Below are 20,382 nucleotides of genomic sequence, written 5' to 3' on the forward strand. Positions count from 1 at the left end.
TTTACCCACATAAGGATCCTATATTTCCTTCACTAGAATTGACAGATGTCCCTCCCCGCAATGAACAAGAAGTTTTCTCTTCTGCACCCATAGGGGACTATATCCCTGGTGATATAGAAGTAACTTTGCTTGTCAAACCCGGCACCCACTGGAACTAGAGTAATGCCACCTCAAGCAGCCAGGCCCTGGGGCACAACCGCTGTCATCTGGCCCAGATTGAGCTGTTTCCTAGGTCCTTGTGGGAATCAGATGGTGTCATGCTCCTGATGACCAGATCTCACGGTGCTGTCAGCTTTCTGACCACACTGCTTAGACTCTGGCTAGAAGATTTTTCTGGCTTTGGCATCCTTGATTTTTTAATCTGAACAATCAAGAGAAAAACATCATAGAAAAGCAGAATTCATAGACGATTACTCCAAAAGAACCATGCAGCTGTGTGTGAGATGACAACTCTACATAAGCAAGTTGAAATACCCAAGGTAGAATTTTTCAACAAGGTTCTTCTTGCTTCTGTTTTGTTTTGCTTTATTGTTTGTGTGTTTTGAGTGCAGCCTGCAAATATCAGAAAGATTTTGAAAATGCTAACCCATTGATTGTGTAGGACAGGAAATGATCAGATAGTTCTGCTGATTCGTCTGTGGGAAAAGGTGTTATTACTATTGGGAGACACTTCTCCAGGGTTCTCTCAAGTTTCTGCACAACTTGTGAGGGAGCACTAACTACCCTTTTTTCTGGATAATCTTTTCAAGGAAATTGTATAGCAAACGACCTGGAAAATAATGATAGTATCTCTCCCTAGAGTAAAAGGTGGACCTGCTTATTGTTCAGTGTAATAAAGACAGTGTCTCCCTTCAGGACAAAGGGAAAGTTGGCTTACAGATCCTTATAAAAGATCTGGGTTCCCTAAGCTCAGGGTCCTCAGCTGTGATGCAGAAACCCCCCAGCTAGCTTGGCCTGGCCACTTCATCTCCTGGGAGTTGGGATGCAGAGAAACTGACATAATCATGATGTCCATACTTCATTCTGCCTGGGCTCTGAGCCATGCAGTTTTTTTGTCTCATGTCTTCTGCCAGCATCCCTGAGACGGTGGCAGGCTAACCTGTTAGCTTGCAAGCTGGGCAAAATCTCGGACCCTCCACCAGTTTTGCTACTCTAGCACTAGAAAAGAACCTCCTTTCATAAAAACTGGTGGAGAAGGCATGGAAATTCACTGATGATTGATACATATTTAATATACAGAGTTGGTAATTTGTATTTTAATTCTACCACGCCAAGTGAATTACTGGAATTTTCCAAACATTTGTAACTTATTATACCATTGTTTGTAAAATCCCTACCTCCATTAAAAAGGATTTTGGCTTTTATCTGACTGAGTTTTAACTGGTGTTAGAGCAGTTTGTGATTTGTTAGCTGAATGTCTACCAGTAGCTTTCTGCAAGCTAAGAAAAAATATAAATACTATCTATTTATCTGTATATGAAATACCTTCTCAATAGTCCAGCCAACTCAGCTATTTTGGAGGAATTACTTTTCGTTATGAGTGAGCATTTTTTTCATATCTGCAAAAAGCAGTCACAGCTAGCTCTGTGTATTTCACAAGGATCAGTCACGTCCTCCAGACATCTTGTTTTGATAGTCAAGGTTTGCCTTAACTCTTTTTCATAATACCCTTGAACTGACCTTTGAAGGATGTATATCATTTCAAAAAATTGAGTGAAAAGGGTGGCATTCCATGTTAAAAGAGAAAACAAAAACAATCAGTATGATTTCCATGCTGCTTCAAGGGAAGCCACGTGGGACTTTACAGACACGCCTGACGGGCTCCCATCAGCTGCACTGCACACCCCACCCATCATAGCAGGACTGTTGGCACACCCTCATCTTCGGGGCTGAGGACTGCAGGCTGGCGGGTTGGCTACTCTGTCACTTGCCCCAGGTAGGATGGGTTCTGGCTAACTAACAGCTATACCATCTGGAATTGATGAGACACTTGTTCTTAAGAATAGCCTGGGTTCCAAACTCCTGGCTTGAGGACATTTCTCTGCACACTCCAGATTTTTAAGAGTAACATATTTTCCCTGAGACGTGATATTATTTTCACATGTGATAAGCGAGGTCTGCTACAGCCGCTGTCTTCCGAAAGAATAAGTAGAGTTTACCCCCCTTACCGCTAATGTTGCTGTAACTCAGTGGTTCTCAAGTGTGGTCCGCAGAGCAGTAGTCACAGCATCACCTGGCAACTTGTTGGAAATGCAAATCCTTGGCCCCGTGTCAGAACATCTGGGGTGGGTCCAGCGATGTCTAGTTTAACAAGCCTCCTGGGTGATTCTGATGCCCATTGGACTTTGACACCCACAGGTGTGGCTCACTGTGTCTCAGGTCAGAAGAGGAGGAGGTTAGTTTGGTTACAAGCAGGGGAAGGACAGATTAAGAGCGGTGGTGTCAGATGTATAAAGAAACACTGGTAGCATTTATTAAGTAAATCTATTGATTTTTTTTTAATTTAAGAAAATATATCTAATGCTTGTCCTGTATACTGTTAGGATACAAATGTGAATAAGACATTCCACGAATATCTCAGGGTCTTTTGGTTGGACAATGTATGCCTGCAGGCAAAATCCAATTTGCCACATGTTTTTGTAAATAAAGTTTTATTAGGACACAGCCACATCCATTCATTTGCACATGGTCCATGGCTGCTTTTAGACAACAATGCAGAGTCGAGCAGTGCAACAAAGACCATATGGCCCGCAAAGCTGAAGACATTTAATATATGGTGCTTTAATAAAAGTTTGCTGACACCAGGTCTAGTGTTTAAAGGGAAAATACTTTCTATATCCCAGTAGTTATACACAAATGGAGCTGAGGATTAAGTGTATATGCAAGGGTTCTTCTGTCCTCCAGTGTTACATTTGTACAGAAGTTTTGCAGTGGCACACAATTTAACTTCATGGATGTTATTACCATGGAAGGTGTACAGACTGTTTGACAAGAAGCAGAGTACTTATCTGTCAAACACTTTGGTGTGTGAGAGGGAAAAGGGGTATGTGAAAAATACAGAAATAACAGAAGGAAAAAATAAGAAAAACAAAAAATATTTTGTTTGAGAAGGGAGAATATTATCAATCAAAAAGATTTATCTTGGGAATTCCCTGGTGGTCAGAGGTTAGGACTTCACACTGTCACTGCCGAGGGCCAGCGTTCATTCCCTGCTTGGGGAACTACGATCCCACAAGCTAAGATAAAGGAGTGTGTGGCAGGACAGGGCTGGGAAGTGAACTAAGAAGGAAAGAGGTGCGGGTTTAGAACATTCCTAGCTTCCTGGCAGGGGGTGGGCAAGTGAGACTCCCAGGGAATTCTGGGATGCCAAAGGGGGCAGAACGAGGGGAGGGGCACACTCTGCTCCTCCATAAGTCTGCAGTATTTGCATGCTTATCAATAGTTGAGATGGCTAGATTTCTTACCCTGCGCTATATTCTTGCTGCTAACTGACCAACTGTGTGGTGATCCTGTAGAAAAAGCACTGAGTTTCCCTTTAAGAAGCCTGGGTTACTTCCTGGATTCACCTCTGATTGTCTGACTTCGGGCAAATCATTTTGTGGCTCAGGGTCTCCTCTTCCCCATTTTCGAGATGCTATTTCAGGCTTCCTCCTGCATCCACACTGTGTTATTTTACCAGACTCACTTCTCACTGAGAGGTGAGCTAGGGGCACACACAGAGTGTTCCCCCAGCAACCTGGCTGAAGGAGAAAAAGAAGAAAAGACTAGCAGACAAGTGGATCCTTCTAAAAAGAGGACTTGTTGAATAGTTTGGCACAAGGGCATTAGTTTCCCTCAAAAGAGTTGATGTTGATTTATTTCAGACTCACACCTAATGATAGATCTCTCCTCCTCCTGAAGAGATTCTTTACTGTGAAAATGTTTAGAGGGGGAAATGGCCAGCCGGATTCCATGTCTGTGATCGTATTTCTCATTCTTTCAGGAATTCTTCTTTAAATGTGGAGCACACCCGACCTCTGACAAGGAAACATCAGTAGCTTTGAACCTGATCACAACAAATAGTCGAGACATCACCTGCATAACATGTACGGACATCAGGTAAGGATCTGAAAACACTGTTGCTCTCAACATCTGGCTTTCTCAACGTCTCTGAAAACAATAGGTAATTCAAGTCGCTTTTTAAGTTTTCAAATGAGAAATCCGAAACATTTTTCTATAAGTCAGAAGGCAGCCCACCAGCCAGTATTTTAGAACCTTCCATTAAAGTTGATAAAGATGGCATTAAAATATGTAGTGTTGATCATATTATCTTACTAGGAGCATTGCCTCTGTGTTTCCTGCTGTTAAGCTGTGACCTTTATATTAACAACTCACAACATCTTTCTAAGGAAATGAACCACCTCCCAGATACACAAGGAGACAATTGCTGGAAAAATAATATTGCCTCTTGCAAGAAAAATTTTCCTGTCATTATTTTTTGGGGATTTTATAAATAAAAGCTATTGTATTCATACACAGCTACTATACGTACACAGTTAGATTTAAGTGTGTATGTATAACTAACCACTTGATTGAATAAGGCCCCTTCTCATATCAGGCAGCAGAGGAATGCCCTCTCTGTAGGTTAGAGAAAATGACTATTTCTCCTTATGTTGACAGATTCATGCATAGGGATGTCATTAAAGCCTGCAGGAGGACACCCCAATATTCTGCATTTGTATTTTGCTGATTGTTGTGTTTTCCTGTTAATGCTTTATTTTTGGTTTTAGAAATAATTAACTTAAAGTGTTAGAAATTTTATCCTCATGGTTAAAAAGATTTTGGTTTAATTCTTTCCAGTATCTTGAGTATGCCTGAACATTTGCATGTCTGTATGGTGCATGTGTGTGTGTGTATATGTACATATGCGTGTGTGTGTGTGCTGTATGTAATCGTATTGTATATAGAGTTTTGTATGTGGCTTTTTCCATTTAACATGATAGCATGATAATATTTCCCTGCCATGGAATATTCCATGAAAACACATTTTTATAGGTACCTAAGATTCCATCATATGGGAATATTTTACTTTATTTAGTCATTTCCCTATTAGTAAGTAACACTGAACTCCATACCCTTTTCCAGAAATTATTGCATGCTTTGAAGCTAAGAACACAGGCAAAGGAATTGGAACAGGAGGGCAGTGGAATGGACAGGTTTAAAGTTCTTGATGCATGTTGCCAAGTTTATTTCCAGAGGAAGCTTGCACCATTTTAGATTGTAAATGTCCATGTTTATTTTATTTATTTTCATATGTGTACCAATCACACATCATTAGTCAAATTAGACATAATTAATCACACAATAGATTAAGACCAGAGGATAGTGTTAATTTACCTGTAAATATTTTTTCTGTATACTCCTTATCATACTAGTGCAAGGTAAGAATTTTAAAGACAGTTTTAGGTTTATAACAGAATTGAAAGGAAGGTACAGAGATTTCATATATACTTCCTGTCCCCATGCATGTGTAGCTTCCCCCATTATCAACATCCTCACCAGAATGGTACATTTTTTGCCAAGGTTGAACCTGTACTGACATATCGTAATCACCCAAAGTCCATGGTTTATCTTATGGTTCACTGCCGGTGCTGTATATTCTATGAATTTAGACAAATATATAATGACATGTCAATGATTCTGTTATCATATAGAGTATTTTCATTGCCCTAAAATTTTTCTGTGCCCTACCTTCCATCTCTGTCAACCACCGAACTTCTTATTGCCTTCATAGTTTTGCCTTATCCAGACTGTCATTTCATTGGAATCATACAGTATGTAGGCATCTCAGGTTGGCTTCTTTCACTCAGTGACATGCATTTAAGGTTCCTCCATGTCTTCATAGCTTCACAGCTTATTTCTTTTTAACACTGACAATATTCTGTTGTCTGAATGTCAGTTAATCATCCATTCACCTACTGAAGGATGTCATGTTGCTTCCAACTGTTGGCAATTTTGAATAAAACTGCTGTCAACATCCATGTGCAGATTTTTGTGTGGACATAAGTTTCCCAACTCCTTTGGGTAAATACCGAAGTAGGTGATTGCTGGATCATATGGTAAGAGTTTTGTAAGAAACCGTCAAACTGTCTTTCAAAGTGGCTGTACCATTTTCCTTTTCCACCAGGAACACATGACAGTTCCTGTTGCTCCACACCCTATCCAGCATTTGGTGTTGTCAGTGTTCTGGATTTTGGCCATTCTAATAACTTTGTAGTGATATTTCATTGTTGCTTTAATTTGCACTTCCCTGATGACATATGATGTGGAACATCTTTTTATACGCTTATTTGCTATCTGTATGTCTTCTTTGGTGAGGTGTCTGTTATGGTCTTTGGCCCATTTTTTAATTAGATTGTTTGTTTTCTTTTTGTTGAGTTTTAAGAGTTTTTGGTATATTTTGGATAAGTCCTTTATCGGATGTGTGTCTTGCAAATATTTTCTCTCAGTCTGTGGCTTGTTTTCTCATAATCTTGACATTGTATTTTGTGGAGCAGAAGTTCTGAATTTTAATGAAGTCCAGCTTATCAATTATTTCTTTTATTCCTTGTGGCTGTGGTGTTGTATCTAAAAAGTTGTGCCATGACCAAGGTCATCTAGGTTTTCTCCTATGTTATCTTCTAAGAGTCTTATGGTTTTGTGTTTTATATGTAGGTCTGTGATCCATTTTGAGTTAATTTTTGTGAAGGGTGTAAGGTCTGTGTCTAGGTCCATTTTTGCATGTAGATGTCCCATTTTTCCAGCATTGTTTGTTGGAAAGAATATCTTTGCTCCATTGTATTGCCTTTGCTCTTTTGTCAAAGATCAGGGTCTATTTCTGGGCCCTCTATTCTGTTCCACTGATCTCTATGTCTATTCTTTCACCAACACTACACTGTCTTGATTACTATAGCTTCATAGTAAGTCTTGAAGTCAGGTAATGTCAGTCCAACTTTGTTTTTTCATTCAATATTGTGTTGACTATTTTGGGTCTTTTCCTCTCCAACTAAACTTTAAAATCAATTTGTTGATATCCATAAAATAATGCTGGGATTTTGATTGGAATTTCATTGCATGTATGCATTGATTCGAGAGGAACCCACAACTTGATAATATTGAGTCTTCCTATCCACAAACATGGAATACCTCCATTTATTTAGTTCTTCTTTGATTTCATCAATCAGAGTTTTGTAGTTTTCCTTATACAAGTCTTATTTTATATTTTGTTAGATTTATACCTAAGTACTTCAGTTTTCAGGTGCCAATGTAAATGGTATTGTGTTTTTATTTCAAATTGCACATATTCATTCTTGATATATAGGAAGGCAATTGACTTTTGCATATTAACCTTGTACCTTGCAACCTTGCTATAAGTGCTTATTATTTCCAGGATATTTTTGTCGATTCTTTTGTATTTTCTGCATGGATGATCATATCATCTGTGAACAAAGACAGTTTTTTGTCTTCCTTCCCAATCTGTATACCTTTATTTCCTTTTCTTGCCTTATTTCATTAGCTAGGACTTACAGTATGATGTCAGAAAGGAATAGTGAGAGGGCACATCCTTGTCTTGTACCTGATCTTAGTGGGAAAGTTCAAGTTTCTTACATGAAGTATGACATTAGTTGTAGATATTTTGTTGATAGAGTTTATCAAGTTCAGGAAGTCCCCCTCTTATTCCTACTTTACTGAAAGTGTTTATCATGAATGCATGTTAGACTTTGTCAGATTTTTGTTCTGCATCTATTGATATTATCATGTGATTTTTCTTTTTTAGTCTGTTGATGTAATGGATTACATTAATTCATTCTTCAATGTTGAATCTGCCTTGTAAACTCTAGGATAAACCCCACTTGGCCATTGTGTATAATACTTTTTATACATTTTTAGATTTGATTTGCTATATTTTGTTGAGGATTTTTCTTCTATGTTCATGAGAGATATTGGTCTGTAGTTTTCTTGTATTGCCTTTGTCTGGTTTTGATATTAATGTAATGCTGGCCTCCTATAATGAATTAGGAAGCATTTATCCTGCTTCTATTCTCTGAAATAGTTTATAGAGAATTGGTAGCAAGTTAATGAATTTTATTTATTTTTGTGCTTACAAACATGTACTTCTGTATAAAAAGAGATTGGCATTTTTCATCTACCTTCTTAATAATAATTCTCTCTTTTTATGATTCTTTACAAGTGTATAATAACATATTCAAGGAACTCCAATGCCACTAAGCTAATTTTTTGACCTTAGCAATATAACAATCTCTTAAGCCTTCAGTTTCCTTATAAAATCCAAGAATTGAAGTAGGTAATCTGTAAGGCTCTGACTGGTTCTGAAGAACTGCAAAAGGTAGAAACAGTCCTTGTTCACAGCCTATAAATCAATAGCATCATTTGAGAAAGCACTTGTTTGTGGTCCTGTCTTCTGACAGATGCAAAAATAAAAAATGAGGTTTTCAATGATACTGCCCTCCAAATGACACATATTGGTTGTAATATGTAGAAAAATGTGTAAGATAAATATGCTATTCATTTCCAGATGTTAGGCTTAAATTTTAATTCAGGTACGTGATTTGTGTCTTTTGAGTTTATATTGTATATAAAATATTTCCTGTCTCTTAAAGAAAAAAGTGAAACTATCTAAGGGCTAAAACATCCTGAGGTTTTGTGTGACCCATCAGGTTCCCATCTGCCATCCAGCCTTGCAGTCCCCACTCCTTATTTACAGTAGTGGCTTGATCTTCATCCAGTTCAGGTTATCAGTTGATAGTCTTAGGTTTATGAGTAAATAGTGAATTGAGCCAAAAGCAAAAACTTGAGCCAAAACCAGAAATTACAGCACTTGAAGGTATAATAACTGTACTGTTAAGTATTTACAATAGAAATTATATCAAAAAGGTTCAACACATTCCTGGATACCTCAGTTGCACTCAGGAATAACAATATTCAGCCACAAAAAAATGACAAGGGCAATGCCAAAGTAAGACTTGTATTCCTTCCCCAACCAGTATGTATATCTTGGGGCTCACCCTGATATCAGGTAGCTTCAGGGGAAAACAGTATTTCTGTACGGTGAATCTTACTTTACAAAATGAGCCTTCTTAAAATTTAAAAATATAAAATTTGAAAACATACAAAATAGAAAAATTATTACCATGATATCATTTGGCAAAAAGTAAAAAATCACCACCCTCCTTCCCTAGCTTTGCTTCTTCTAAAGCTGCCTAGTACATCCCTGTACTTTTCACCTTTATTCATTATTCCTCGGTTTACAAAGTTGAAGACAAACTAAAAAACAACCATGTTTACAGTCAAAATTTCACCTTCCAGAAACATGTTCTATAGTCCACTTCCCAGTAGGACATTAAATCTAAGAAGCACTACTACCTTGTAATTTTCCTTAACTCTTCCAATAAAGTCTTATGTTTTCGATGTCATTGTTGTTTGATATAAATGTTTTTAAATAATTTTCTTGCTTTCAAATTTGTGTTAAGGTTCATTCAGACTACTGAAGCAATGCCTTGGATTGCACACTTAAAAGATTTACTTGGGCTTGGAGATTAGTAAAGGTTTATCTGAAAGTCTGTTTGGACTTGTTTTGGTGTTCCTGGGGGAAAGTGATTTGACTATGATTTGGTAGTATTTTGGTATGAATTCATTCGTTGATTTAACAAAGAGAGATGAGAAATGGGTATCTTAGTTATGTTCCCTTTGAATGCATTTGTTATGTCTAAGCTTCTCTTGTCAATTCTGTATAGAAGTTCCTTTTATGTTGCTTAATGGCTATCTTCTATCAACTTTACCCTTTCTTGACATTTTGGTGTCAGATGGAAACATATGATTTTATTCATCTTCAGGCTCTGAAGAGCATTGTGAGAGACTACAGGTATACTCACATAGGATTTAACTGAAATCTTTTTTTTTTTTTTATTGGAGTATAATTGCTTTACAATGTTGGGTTAGTTTCTGCTGTACAGTGAAGTGAATGAGCTATATGTATACATATATCCCTTCCCTCTTGGACCTCCCCCCCATCCCACCCATCTAGGTCATCACAGAGTCTTTTTCAGTAAGTGGCTTTATTTCTGTAATGGAAAAATCCTTGAAATTGTGTGTGTGTGTATGTGTCGTAGCAGCAGTGATCTTCTTTGAGTGTACAGATCTATATATTTCTCCTATCTGACCCAACTAGTATGTGTACTCCTAGGTAATGTAACATGCCAGGAACAAAAAATACTTCCCTTTAAGTATGGGAGTATCTTGGAGTGTCCATCTTACATAGCATTCTAGAGAAAGGTAAATCAGAATACCAAATTGATAGTAGAATAAACAGGAGTACCTTCTATAGTAGAATGGAATATCTTATAACTTTTTAAGATGAAAGAGGAAACTTCAAAGATATGTCTTCTAGCTTGAAATGAGTTACTTCACACTGTGCCCAGACCCCATTGGAGTAAGATCTCTCTACTTAAGCTGTGAGATTCTTTCCTGAAAAAGTGTGGCACACCTCAGTCTGATCCAGTCTTGAGGGAGAGCTGCTATAAACCCTTCCAGAAAGGAGAATCCTTCATGTGGGTAAAGCCTTACATTAAGGCAATTGCATTGCCTCCTTTGAAATTCGAAGGTGGTGCTTAATGACCTGTAATTCTTTAATTTCAAATTCTTTGAACGTCTATCTTACATATGAAGAAGTTGAGGCTAAGACATTTTAAAAATTACACCTGGTCTTACCACGAGGAACTGGCTGAACCAACCTACACATCAAGGCCTGTGTGTTTTTCTCTCATCACACCTTACCGCCTGCGTGGTCCCAGTTTTCTCTGGACAATAAAAGGCAAGCTATCTGGTGATGTTGGAAGGTAGGTTTGCATGTGAAAAGGAAAATACTAGCAGTAAAGTGAAATACAAAGACAATTAAACACCGGTAAGAGTTGAAGAAAGCAGCTGTATACATGCCTATCTGCTCTAAGTTGTAGGCTGCTAGAAGGATGAGGTCCAAGCTTGACTGATGTGCAAACCTGACTGATGCTATTGATACAATGTCCTGCACAAGTCTTTGCATCCAAGAGATTTACATAAATATTTGCTGGTTTGGATTAAAGTAAATCTGTTTTATTCAGTGTGACAAACAGAAAACAAATTCTTTTTATATGGAAGTCTCTACTTTTAAAAATCCCTACTGAATCTAATGGAATTTTCCAAACTGAGTTAAATAAAATAAATTAATGAGAAATCAATAGAGAGTTTTAAGGCACTATAAGAAATAAGGGAGAAAGCCAAATTTCAGAGTCCTACTCATAGGAGATAGATTACTCAGCTGTATTGTTTGGGGTCAGTTACTTATAAAAACAGAAGAAGTATTTTATCAACATTGAGACTTTGAAATGTGAGCCATGTCAGTTTTAATGTCAGTCAGTGACCTTCATTTCTCCTGCAGTGAACCCTGTAGATTTCAGATCCAAGCGGCGGCATCAGCGGGGTTTCCTGGAGATGTTACAGGTGCTTGTGCATGAAATTCATAAGCCTCACCTTTTCATTTAACTGTCGCTGCAGGTGCACAGCAGCCCCCGCTGGCACTAGTAGGACAGTATTGCAAATCCTTCTGGACCAATTTCGTATCTTATAAGGTCAACCTTCCATGTTGTAACCGTCTGGATTTTAAGCAGTTCATTTTCTGATGGTGGATGTTAAGAAGCGGCTGTATTCCTAAAGCATCCAAGTGGCCCTCACTAGGACTTTGGTGACAGCCGAGCATTATTTTTAAGGCCCATTTTTATTGGAAATAAATGCCCACAGAGTCTTTAAAGAGCTAATTTTGCTTAGAAAAATATTGTAAGTGACTTGTGCATTTGCTTTTAATTGCAACTTTATCCTTAAAATTAGCAATTCATTATAAACTTGTTGAGGGAAAGAAATTATGTGTATTGCAAATAATATTTGCACTGATTCATATCCTCAGAAAATTTAAACTGCTGGGATATTTCTTAGTGGTAAGCAATGATATCATCTACCTCTTCCTCTATATACATCAACTACGTAGTTCTTGTTTCCCATGACATTTAGAATTAAGTATTTGCAGATTTGTCCTTTGTGGCTTCACAGCTTGTAGAGCTATTTGCAACCAAATAAGCAATAGTCTCAATAACCTAGAGCGCAGACAAGTTATTTATTGAAGTAAGGGTCATGATGTGTTGATTCTGTTTCTTGTTAATTTGACAAATTCTGTGTCAAAGAAAACATGGCCTCAATTCCGGCATCTGAAGTACACTGGAAATGGAATTTCAAGGGTTTCTAGGTCTAGATGTAGATTTTCACAGCACTAAGGGCTGCTTCATGTGCTGTTGTGACAGTCCTTACACCATCACACCCACACACTGATGTGCAGAAGTGTGAACACAGAAGCCAGCATCCTATAATATCAATACCCTGGGCAAAGCAATTTTATTCAGAAGTCTATGGTCTTTAATGCCTCCTTCTCTTATAGAAAGAACTCAAAAGTCAATCAATCTGTTCATGCAACAGATATTTATTGAGCTCATCTGTGACTCAAGGAACTGTTTCAGGGGCTTCAAGCTGAGATACACATGTTTTTAAGTAGGATACAGGGAGAGCCATTGCCAGCTGCACAGGCTTGTAGATGAGTAGTGTGGTAGAGATGGGCTCGTCCAGGCAAGGCAGAACTTGACATTGCAACTTCAGTGCATTCTCGGTGTCATTGCTCTGAAACAGGGACCCAAACTTAGCTCTTTAGGCCAAGATTTTCCAGTGATTTTTTTCACTTGACCAAGACAACATTTTAAAAATACATAGGATAATTTGCTCTTACATCCAGCCAGCTAGATACTGACATTACCTGCTCTGCTGAAGCGCTTCCTCCTTTCATGTCACCCTGGAAAGAACCTTGACCCTTGATCCCAAAACTAAACTCTGACACCTGGTGCTGTCATTACCGGTCTCCATCCAGTTCCTCCTCCTGAGCCATTTTGTTTAAAACGTATGTTTGTATTTTTTTTAACTAAAAAAAAACAAAAACAAAAAAACAGGTGCCTAAAGTCTTCTTCAGTTGTAGTGTGACTAAAACATTTAAAATTGTTAATGCCTCCAATGGATGTTTCGCTACAGATCATAATATTTTAACTGAGGAAACCTACCTCTACTGGCAGCAAGCTCAGAGAAGATTTTGATAAAGTAATCTCAATTCTAACATGTTTTTAATTAAAATGAGCAAATATTTCTGACAGAATATTATCCCAAGTACTGTTTTTTGCTCCACTCAGAGAACCTTTCTTTGACAAGCATTTTTACAAAACAGAACTTGCCAAATAAGTTATTTTTATTTATGCATATTTTGAAAGTTCTACCACATTTAGATGCAGCAGAATCAGTTTTCTCAGTTCCACTTCTTTGTGATATCAATACGGAAACTACAAATTAAAAGTAGGAGTTTCACTGAAAATTTCTTCCCACCAACTGAAATATTCCAAAAGTTCAGTTATAGATTTCAGAATGGAAATCCAGTATATCATTTGAGTTCTCATCATTTAATCTATCAGTTTCCCCCCTACTTTTACAGGGATTAGTTTCAATGTCTTCTCGCAAACCTTTTCCAGTGATTTATAGTTACTTGAGGCTTCAAAAGCTGAAGATTTGGGGCACTCATTAGTTGAATACTTTGATTAAAGATTGCTAATTGATTTTGAACAAAATGCCAACAAATTTAGAAGACTCTTGTAAAGTAGTTAGTACTATTGTAGTGTAGGGGAGGAAAAAAAAATACTTTCCTTCTACCCTCTAGGTTCTCCAGCTGGGGTTCTGACAAAAGACAGAATAAAAAGAAAAGAAAGAAATTTATTAGCACATGCAACACACATACACATGGGAGTACCCAGAAATGAGTAACTCAAACAGATGGTTAGAACTTGGGCTTCTGTAGCCCCTTAGCCAAAGAACAATAAATTTGTGGAGAAGCGACAAGACAAAGGAAAAGGACATTGAACTTCTACGGCAACAGATTGTGGGAAGGTAAATATATGGTGGAACTAATGGAAGGTAAGGATGAGTTAGTAAAGTTTGTTGTATAGACTCCTCTGGTGCCCTCTGGGCTGATAATGGTCTAAAGTTGTCTCCAGTGATTAACTTCTGTCCTTGATAGAGAGGGGAGGGGGATACATTGACAAATGTTTGTCCTGCTTTTAGGCAAATAAGGGAGGGCAGAGAGCTTTTCTTATGTCTGCTCCCTCTCAATCAGCTTCAGCTCAAAATAATTCTTATGCCAAAGTGACGCATTTTGGGTTGGCATATTTTCCCACCCTTCAGTTGACACTAGACTTGATTTACAAAGTAGTTTTTTCAAGGCAGAAACTTTCCTAAAAGTTGGACTGATAATGAGCTGCAGAGAGACAACAGAGATGCTTTTGTATCCAAAGTCTGTTTTGTCACAATTTTGTGGTTCAGTTACTGTCTTTATAAAAATATTTGTAAATTTTGACAACTACAGCTTCTGCTTTGATTGGTAGAATATCACAGCTTGTTTGAACACAATTATGAGTTAGATGCGTCCCATGATTACTTCCAAGCATGTTCCACATGTTCCTAAATTTAATAAGGACGTTGTTCTTAACCATAAGGCTGTATTCCACTGAAATATATATTCACATCATCACTTTAAAAACAAATAACATACTCAATGTAGAGCTTTTAAACTGAATTTGCACTAGAATTCGCAATAAATTCAGATATTTCACCATCAAGAGAATAAATTTCCAAACGCTTTACTCTGAGTCAATGAATTACATGAAAAGAAAAACTGAACAATTATTGGATTTAACAGGTTTTCCACTTTTATTATACAATGACATGACAGAAAACTATTCAGTTTAACTCCTTATGAAGTTCTTCTGCTAAGCAAGCTAACACTGACAGCTATCACTTAACTTTTTGTATATGCACAAGAAAACTTGGAATCAAAACTGAGTAAATTAACTTAGTCATTTGATCTAAATGAAAAGTCACACTTCACTGAATAATATGTAAATGTACCTTCTGAGCTGCATGTGTGAAATTGAATTCTTTGGGCACAGTATTCTTAAACTAACTACAGACTGTAGTAGACGCTGATGCTTCTTCAGTAGGTTTGTGTCTCTGGTCTTTGTCTGGTCAGTGATATTTTAAAAGCCCCTCTGGTAGATAGAAAATGTTGACTAATACCTAGGCAACTTAAATAGTCATCATTAACTTTCTTGAGAAATAGAAAATCTGTACTGCAATATTGTGATTTATAATAAGAAATATTTGTTCTCTGTCCCCCATCAGAGCCCCTAAAACCTTTGGAATTTCCTAAGTGCTGAGAGCAACAATGGTGCCTTTCATTACGTTAAGGAGGTTACTTTGGGTTGCACCTGAGAATGAGTGCTGGTTGCTGGGGGAACCAACCTTTGTGATTAGAGGGTTGGAACTTTCAGTTCCAACTTTCCCACATACCTTGCCTTTGCCTCTCTTCCACCTGGCTGTTCTGAGTTCTATCCTTTCATAATAAACTGGTAATCTAGTATGTAAAATATTTCTCTGAGTTCCGTGAACCACTCTAGCAAATTATTGAAACCGAAGGAGGGGTCATGGAACTTCCAATCTATAACAATGGGTCAGAATCCCAGGTGACAACCTGGAGTTGCGGTTGGCATCTGAAGGTGGGAGGGAGTAGTTTTGTAAGGCTAAACACTTAATTTGCAGAATCTGATGCTATCCCCTGGTAGATAGTGTCAGAAATGAACTGCAGGTCCCTCAGCTGGTGTCGGATCATTGTTTGGTGGTGGTGGGAAGCCTCCACACATGGGCATTAGTATTAGAATCTTACATACTTAACATGTACTTCTTTTAACATATTAACCTATTAAACTACTTCTTTTAACATATTACTGTTGGAAGGGTTTATTCCAAAGTAAGTAACTGATACCAACAATCACAGTAAATAATTGTTCTAGATTTGTAATTAATAAGTGACAAAAAGCCCTGCAGCAGAAGCCTCTGACTACTTTCCCATGGTCTCTATACTGTCTGTCTTCTATCTGTACATACTTCATGTAGAGTGAACCTATAAATTCCTACAGTTTCCATTGATCCCACCAACTGTTGGCCTGGTGGCTTCGTGCATCTCTCAGACTTCAGACCAGTCCCAGCACAGACGGACACATGTACTTCACATGCTGTAGATGAGACAGTGGCAGAGAACATAGAAGTACGTGTGTATGTGTACCCAAACCAGTCCAGCTTATTTTAATGTAGCTGATAATAATACTACTACTTTGAATAATGACAAATCTAGGATAAACACTAAATCAGACAGGATGCACAGACAAAAGCAAATATTGGGATTGTCTTGGGTATATCTTGTCATATCGTCCTCCTATGTATGCCTCTGAGACCAGGAGTTCCCTGGCTCCACATTTGGTAACCTGAGCGCCCAGAGACCATAGGAAGGAGATATAACACTAGCACATCACTTCTTACAGGTAAACACCTGTGAACTGAGACCCAAAAGCCACACATGCAACCCTATCCCTCCTCCTTTCCAAGGTCATATGTCACTGTTTATTGGGAGATAACTATGAACTTGAATATGAGAAAGAATGAAATGGGAGGGGATGGTGGCAGTTGCTGCAATCCAGAGAGGGCTCAACTTTCATTAAGCTCCACCCTTCAGTCTGAGATGCTGCTGGCCTCATTCTCCAATGCTGGCATGCAAGATGAAATCATAACGTTTCCCAAAATTTCGCATAACAAATCTGTCTCTCTCTTCACTAGATTAACCCCAAGTTGTGATGCTAGAACCACTGGGGTTGGGGGAGGTCCCAGTGTAGATAATAATAATTAGTGTTATACACAAACAGGGGCATATGACAGGGCGTCCCTGCATCGTTCTCCATGCTCATTAATGAGAATCCCCAATGATAAGTGAACTATTCTCTTTGTTCCTAAACAACAGTAGTAAAGCAGCCTGCCTTCCGGCTAGGTAAGGGGTTGGCATTTGGTTTTCTTACGTCCACAGACTGACTGATTCCTTGTTCTGACAAAGACGCTTTATTCCAAGCAAGACAGATTGACTTTCTGTCCCCAGCGAGCAGCAATCCTTGATTGTTCCAGCATGCCCCCTGTGCTAACAGTAACTAATCCCCATTCCACCTCACTTTCACATTTACTTAAACCTCGTCTCTTTCAGAATACCTCTTCTGGGGAAGGCTTTTCCTATTTGTATCACGCTCGTGAGTACAGAAATATGTATAGACCATTAATCCAAGAGTTATTTACAGACACGTATTATTGCATAAGTAGTCTTAAAGCAGTCCCTAAATTCTTATATCCTTACTGCAGAATTTATCCCCGAGAGCTAAAGGAGAGTTAGTCTGCTTCTTCCTTCTTCCCCTCCCATTTTCCCTCTTTTTTTTCATATTTAAGATTGTGGGGTCTTTAGTTTGACTCCAATGGCCTTCCCGGCTCCTGAGATGGGTGGGTGGTATAGTGGTTCCAGGCGCTGTCTTTGAAGACAGACTGTGTGGATCCAGAATGCGGCTCTTTCCTCCTCACCCCATCTTTCCAGATGAGAAGAGTGCCTCCTCATTTTCACAAAGTTACTGTGAGGATTAAGTTTGTCAAGCCTTGCAATTTCAGCCTCAAATGGTGATTTCCAAAGTTCTAATTTCTGAAGCCTAGATTTTACGATCCCTACCCCATTTCCTCAGAGAAAGTAGAAATGCATTACACTTCACAAAAGGTGTGCAAGTGTGTAGGTGGCACCATCGGGTGCAGACAGCTCCAGGAAGGGGGTCATCAGGACAGGCTTTGCCTCCTGAATCCACCAGCAATTGATTGTCTGACTTGGGGGACATCAGTTATTTTGACCTTCATTTCCTAAACTTGGTTAATTCCTGAGGTGGTGTTAAAATCAAATAAGTTAATTTCTACGAATACGCTTTGAAAATTTTAGATCTCTACTCAAATGCAGCACATCAGTTGTAATGATTATGATTAATAATCCTTTTCCCCTTGGGGAAATATATGTACATAAATAGTTTTTTTGGAAATGAAACATTAATCCAATCGGGAATATCTGGCCCTAAGTCTCCACTCAGAGGAAATATTTTGAGTTTCGAGGGACCATGCTGCTGCAGGCAAAAGAATTTTGATATTAACGGGAGGAATTTTGTGGGCATGTGATTGTATAAAAAGTGGTTGTAAAAGAAATTGGGCCTTGGTGACCAAAATATATTTGGGGAGGATAAGACTTCTTTAATAGGATAGCTTTGGAAATTTTAGTAGAGATTTAACTTCTTAAATGTGGCTACTGTAAAAGCTGTGACAGGGGACATATAGCAGGTTGAGTTCTTCAGAAGCAGAAATTGAAACAGAAGTTGATGTGTAAGATTTTTTTACTTATTCATTAGAGACCAAGGCCTGTGAAGGGGAAAGGGAAGGAACGAGCTTGGCAGCTCAGACTTGGCCAGCTGCATGGGGCGCTCTGGAGTGAGTGTGGCCCACAGAGCGCCCAGGGCTGAGTCAGACCGAGCCTTTAGCTCCTGCCTTGCTTAGCCCCACGACATTGCTGCTGGACGGTCACTGATGCAGATCCTGAAGGAGCTGAGGGCTGGGAGCACTTGCTGACCACACGCCCCGCAGCTAGGCAGCAAGTCCTTTGAAGCGGGATCTGTGTGGTACCACTCTGTATTCCTTACAAGCCACAGACAAGAGGCATGAAAAGAACCTGAGAATCCTGAGAAGAGTTATTTAGGACAGTATTAGAAAGTAGAGTGTACAATATGTATTTCTGGACAAGAATTAACAAATATAATCACATTTAACCTCTTCTGGTAATTGCTATAATGTGATTACCAAGAACTTACTCCATTCAATGGAATAATGTACAGTTTTGAGAGCAGAAATAGACTGAACTACTATATTCCTTACACACCCGGACATTCTTACATAAAATGCAAGTCCTGTCACAATGCTAATAGCTGCAAAAGAAAATCCAAGTTTTAATCATTCACATTTTTTTGCAAATATCATGATATTGATTTCATGTAAAACTGCTGTAAATTTTTACTGTTATATGTGATATAAATGATCACTTTTAAAAAACATAAGATATATTTACATAATCAAAATGTATCTTAAGAAAAGTTTAGGAAACAAACTTCAAAATTTAGTTTCATATTCAAAACCCATATGGTTTAAGAGGCATGAGAAGAGATGAAGGATCCACGTGCCTTACAAGAAATACTGTTGTCGCTCTAAAACTTTACCACAGTACAAACAATCAACAATGTCACTCATAAATTACCCTAGTAAATTAATAATTAATTCACTGATTCTTAAGTGCAAACATTCTGTATCTCCTTAATTGTGCCTTTTCACTGTTCAAGGACTTGATATCAATATTAACATCTTAAGCTTTATGGAATTCCATGAGCTTCTGGCATGTGGAATTACATTTTGTTGTCAACTAGACTTTCTTAATTTGAATTGTTTTTATGCCCATTTTTAAAGGCTATTATATTTACAAATATATTTTCTCAGTGATCATTTCAAAGGTTAACCTCAAATTATGTCCATTGATAAACCTGTCTTGACTAAGTTAAAGTAATCCTCTACAAAAGAAGAATGGGTGGGTTAATGGATCCACATAGCTGAATTAAAGCCTGGACTGAATAGGAGTTGAGAAGACTTTCCCACTGAGTTGATTCCTTTGTCTCCTGGTGGCATGATGGGGCAGAAAGCAAACACAATCGAGGTCAGACCTGGACTTAATTACAAGCTGTGTAAACTCAAGCTAGTCATTCAACCCTCAGCTACCATTTTATCCAGTGAGGCTGATAATACCCACTTAAAAGGACTGTCAGGGTTGGGGTGATAGTCCAATAATAAAATCCGTGTGAAGGTGCTTGGTAAACTGTAAAATGGTATTCAGTGTTATTAGCAGTGGGCAATCTCCCCCAGATTTGCCAGTCCCTCTTAGAGCCTCTGCTACTCCAGAGGTTTGCATGTTTGAACTGAGACGGGGTGCTGTAGGGTGCTGTCTCACTCCAGTTCTGTGCTAGGAAACTAGTGTGATGCTGGCTGGCTGATGGGCGCGTCCTCCTAGCAGGGGTCTAAGGAATCAAACCTCCGCATTGTCATGGAGTCCAGTGCGCAGGCGTGTTGGGGAGCTGTGCGTGGAAGAGCTAGCCAAGACTCTCTCCTGGACCAGATGCCCATACTAAACTTTTAAGTTCAGATTGTCCACAGAAGTTTCCTTAAGTGTCCTTTAAAATCAGTAAGATAATAGCTAGAGTGGCTCTATCACAACTAACTCTTATTACAGAATTTATGCAGAAC

At 38.4% G+C, this 20,382-nt stretch overlaps 1 protein-coding gene across 8 annotated transcripts in view; it reads left to right on the top strand.

Annotated features, from left to right (window-relative positions):
- PRKN (parkin RBR E3 ubiquitin protein ligase) overlaps positions 1-20,382 on the top strand; it is a 1,325,586-nt gene that overhangs the window by 718,561 nt on the left and 586,643 nt on the right. For all 8 annotated transcript variants that reach the window (XM_059940863.1, XM_059940861.1, XM_059940859.1 and 5 more), the window contains one exon: positions 3,983-4,098. In XM_059940863.1, the coding sequence (XP_059796846.1) occupies positions 3,983-4,098 (116 nt within the window). The remainder of the gene's footprint in view (positions 1-3,982; positions 4,099-20,382) is intronic.

The sequence above is a fragment of the Balaenoptera ricei genome, chromosome 12 (genome assembly GCF_028023285.1).
Source record: "Balaenoptera ricei isolate mBalRic1 chromosome 12, mBalRic1.hap2, whole genome shotgun sequence".
Taxonomy (NCBI): Eukaryota; Metazoa; Chordata; class Mammalia; order Artiodactyla; family Balaenopteridae; genus Balaenoptera; species Balaenoptera ricei.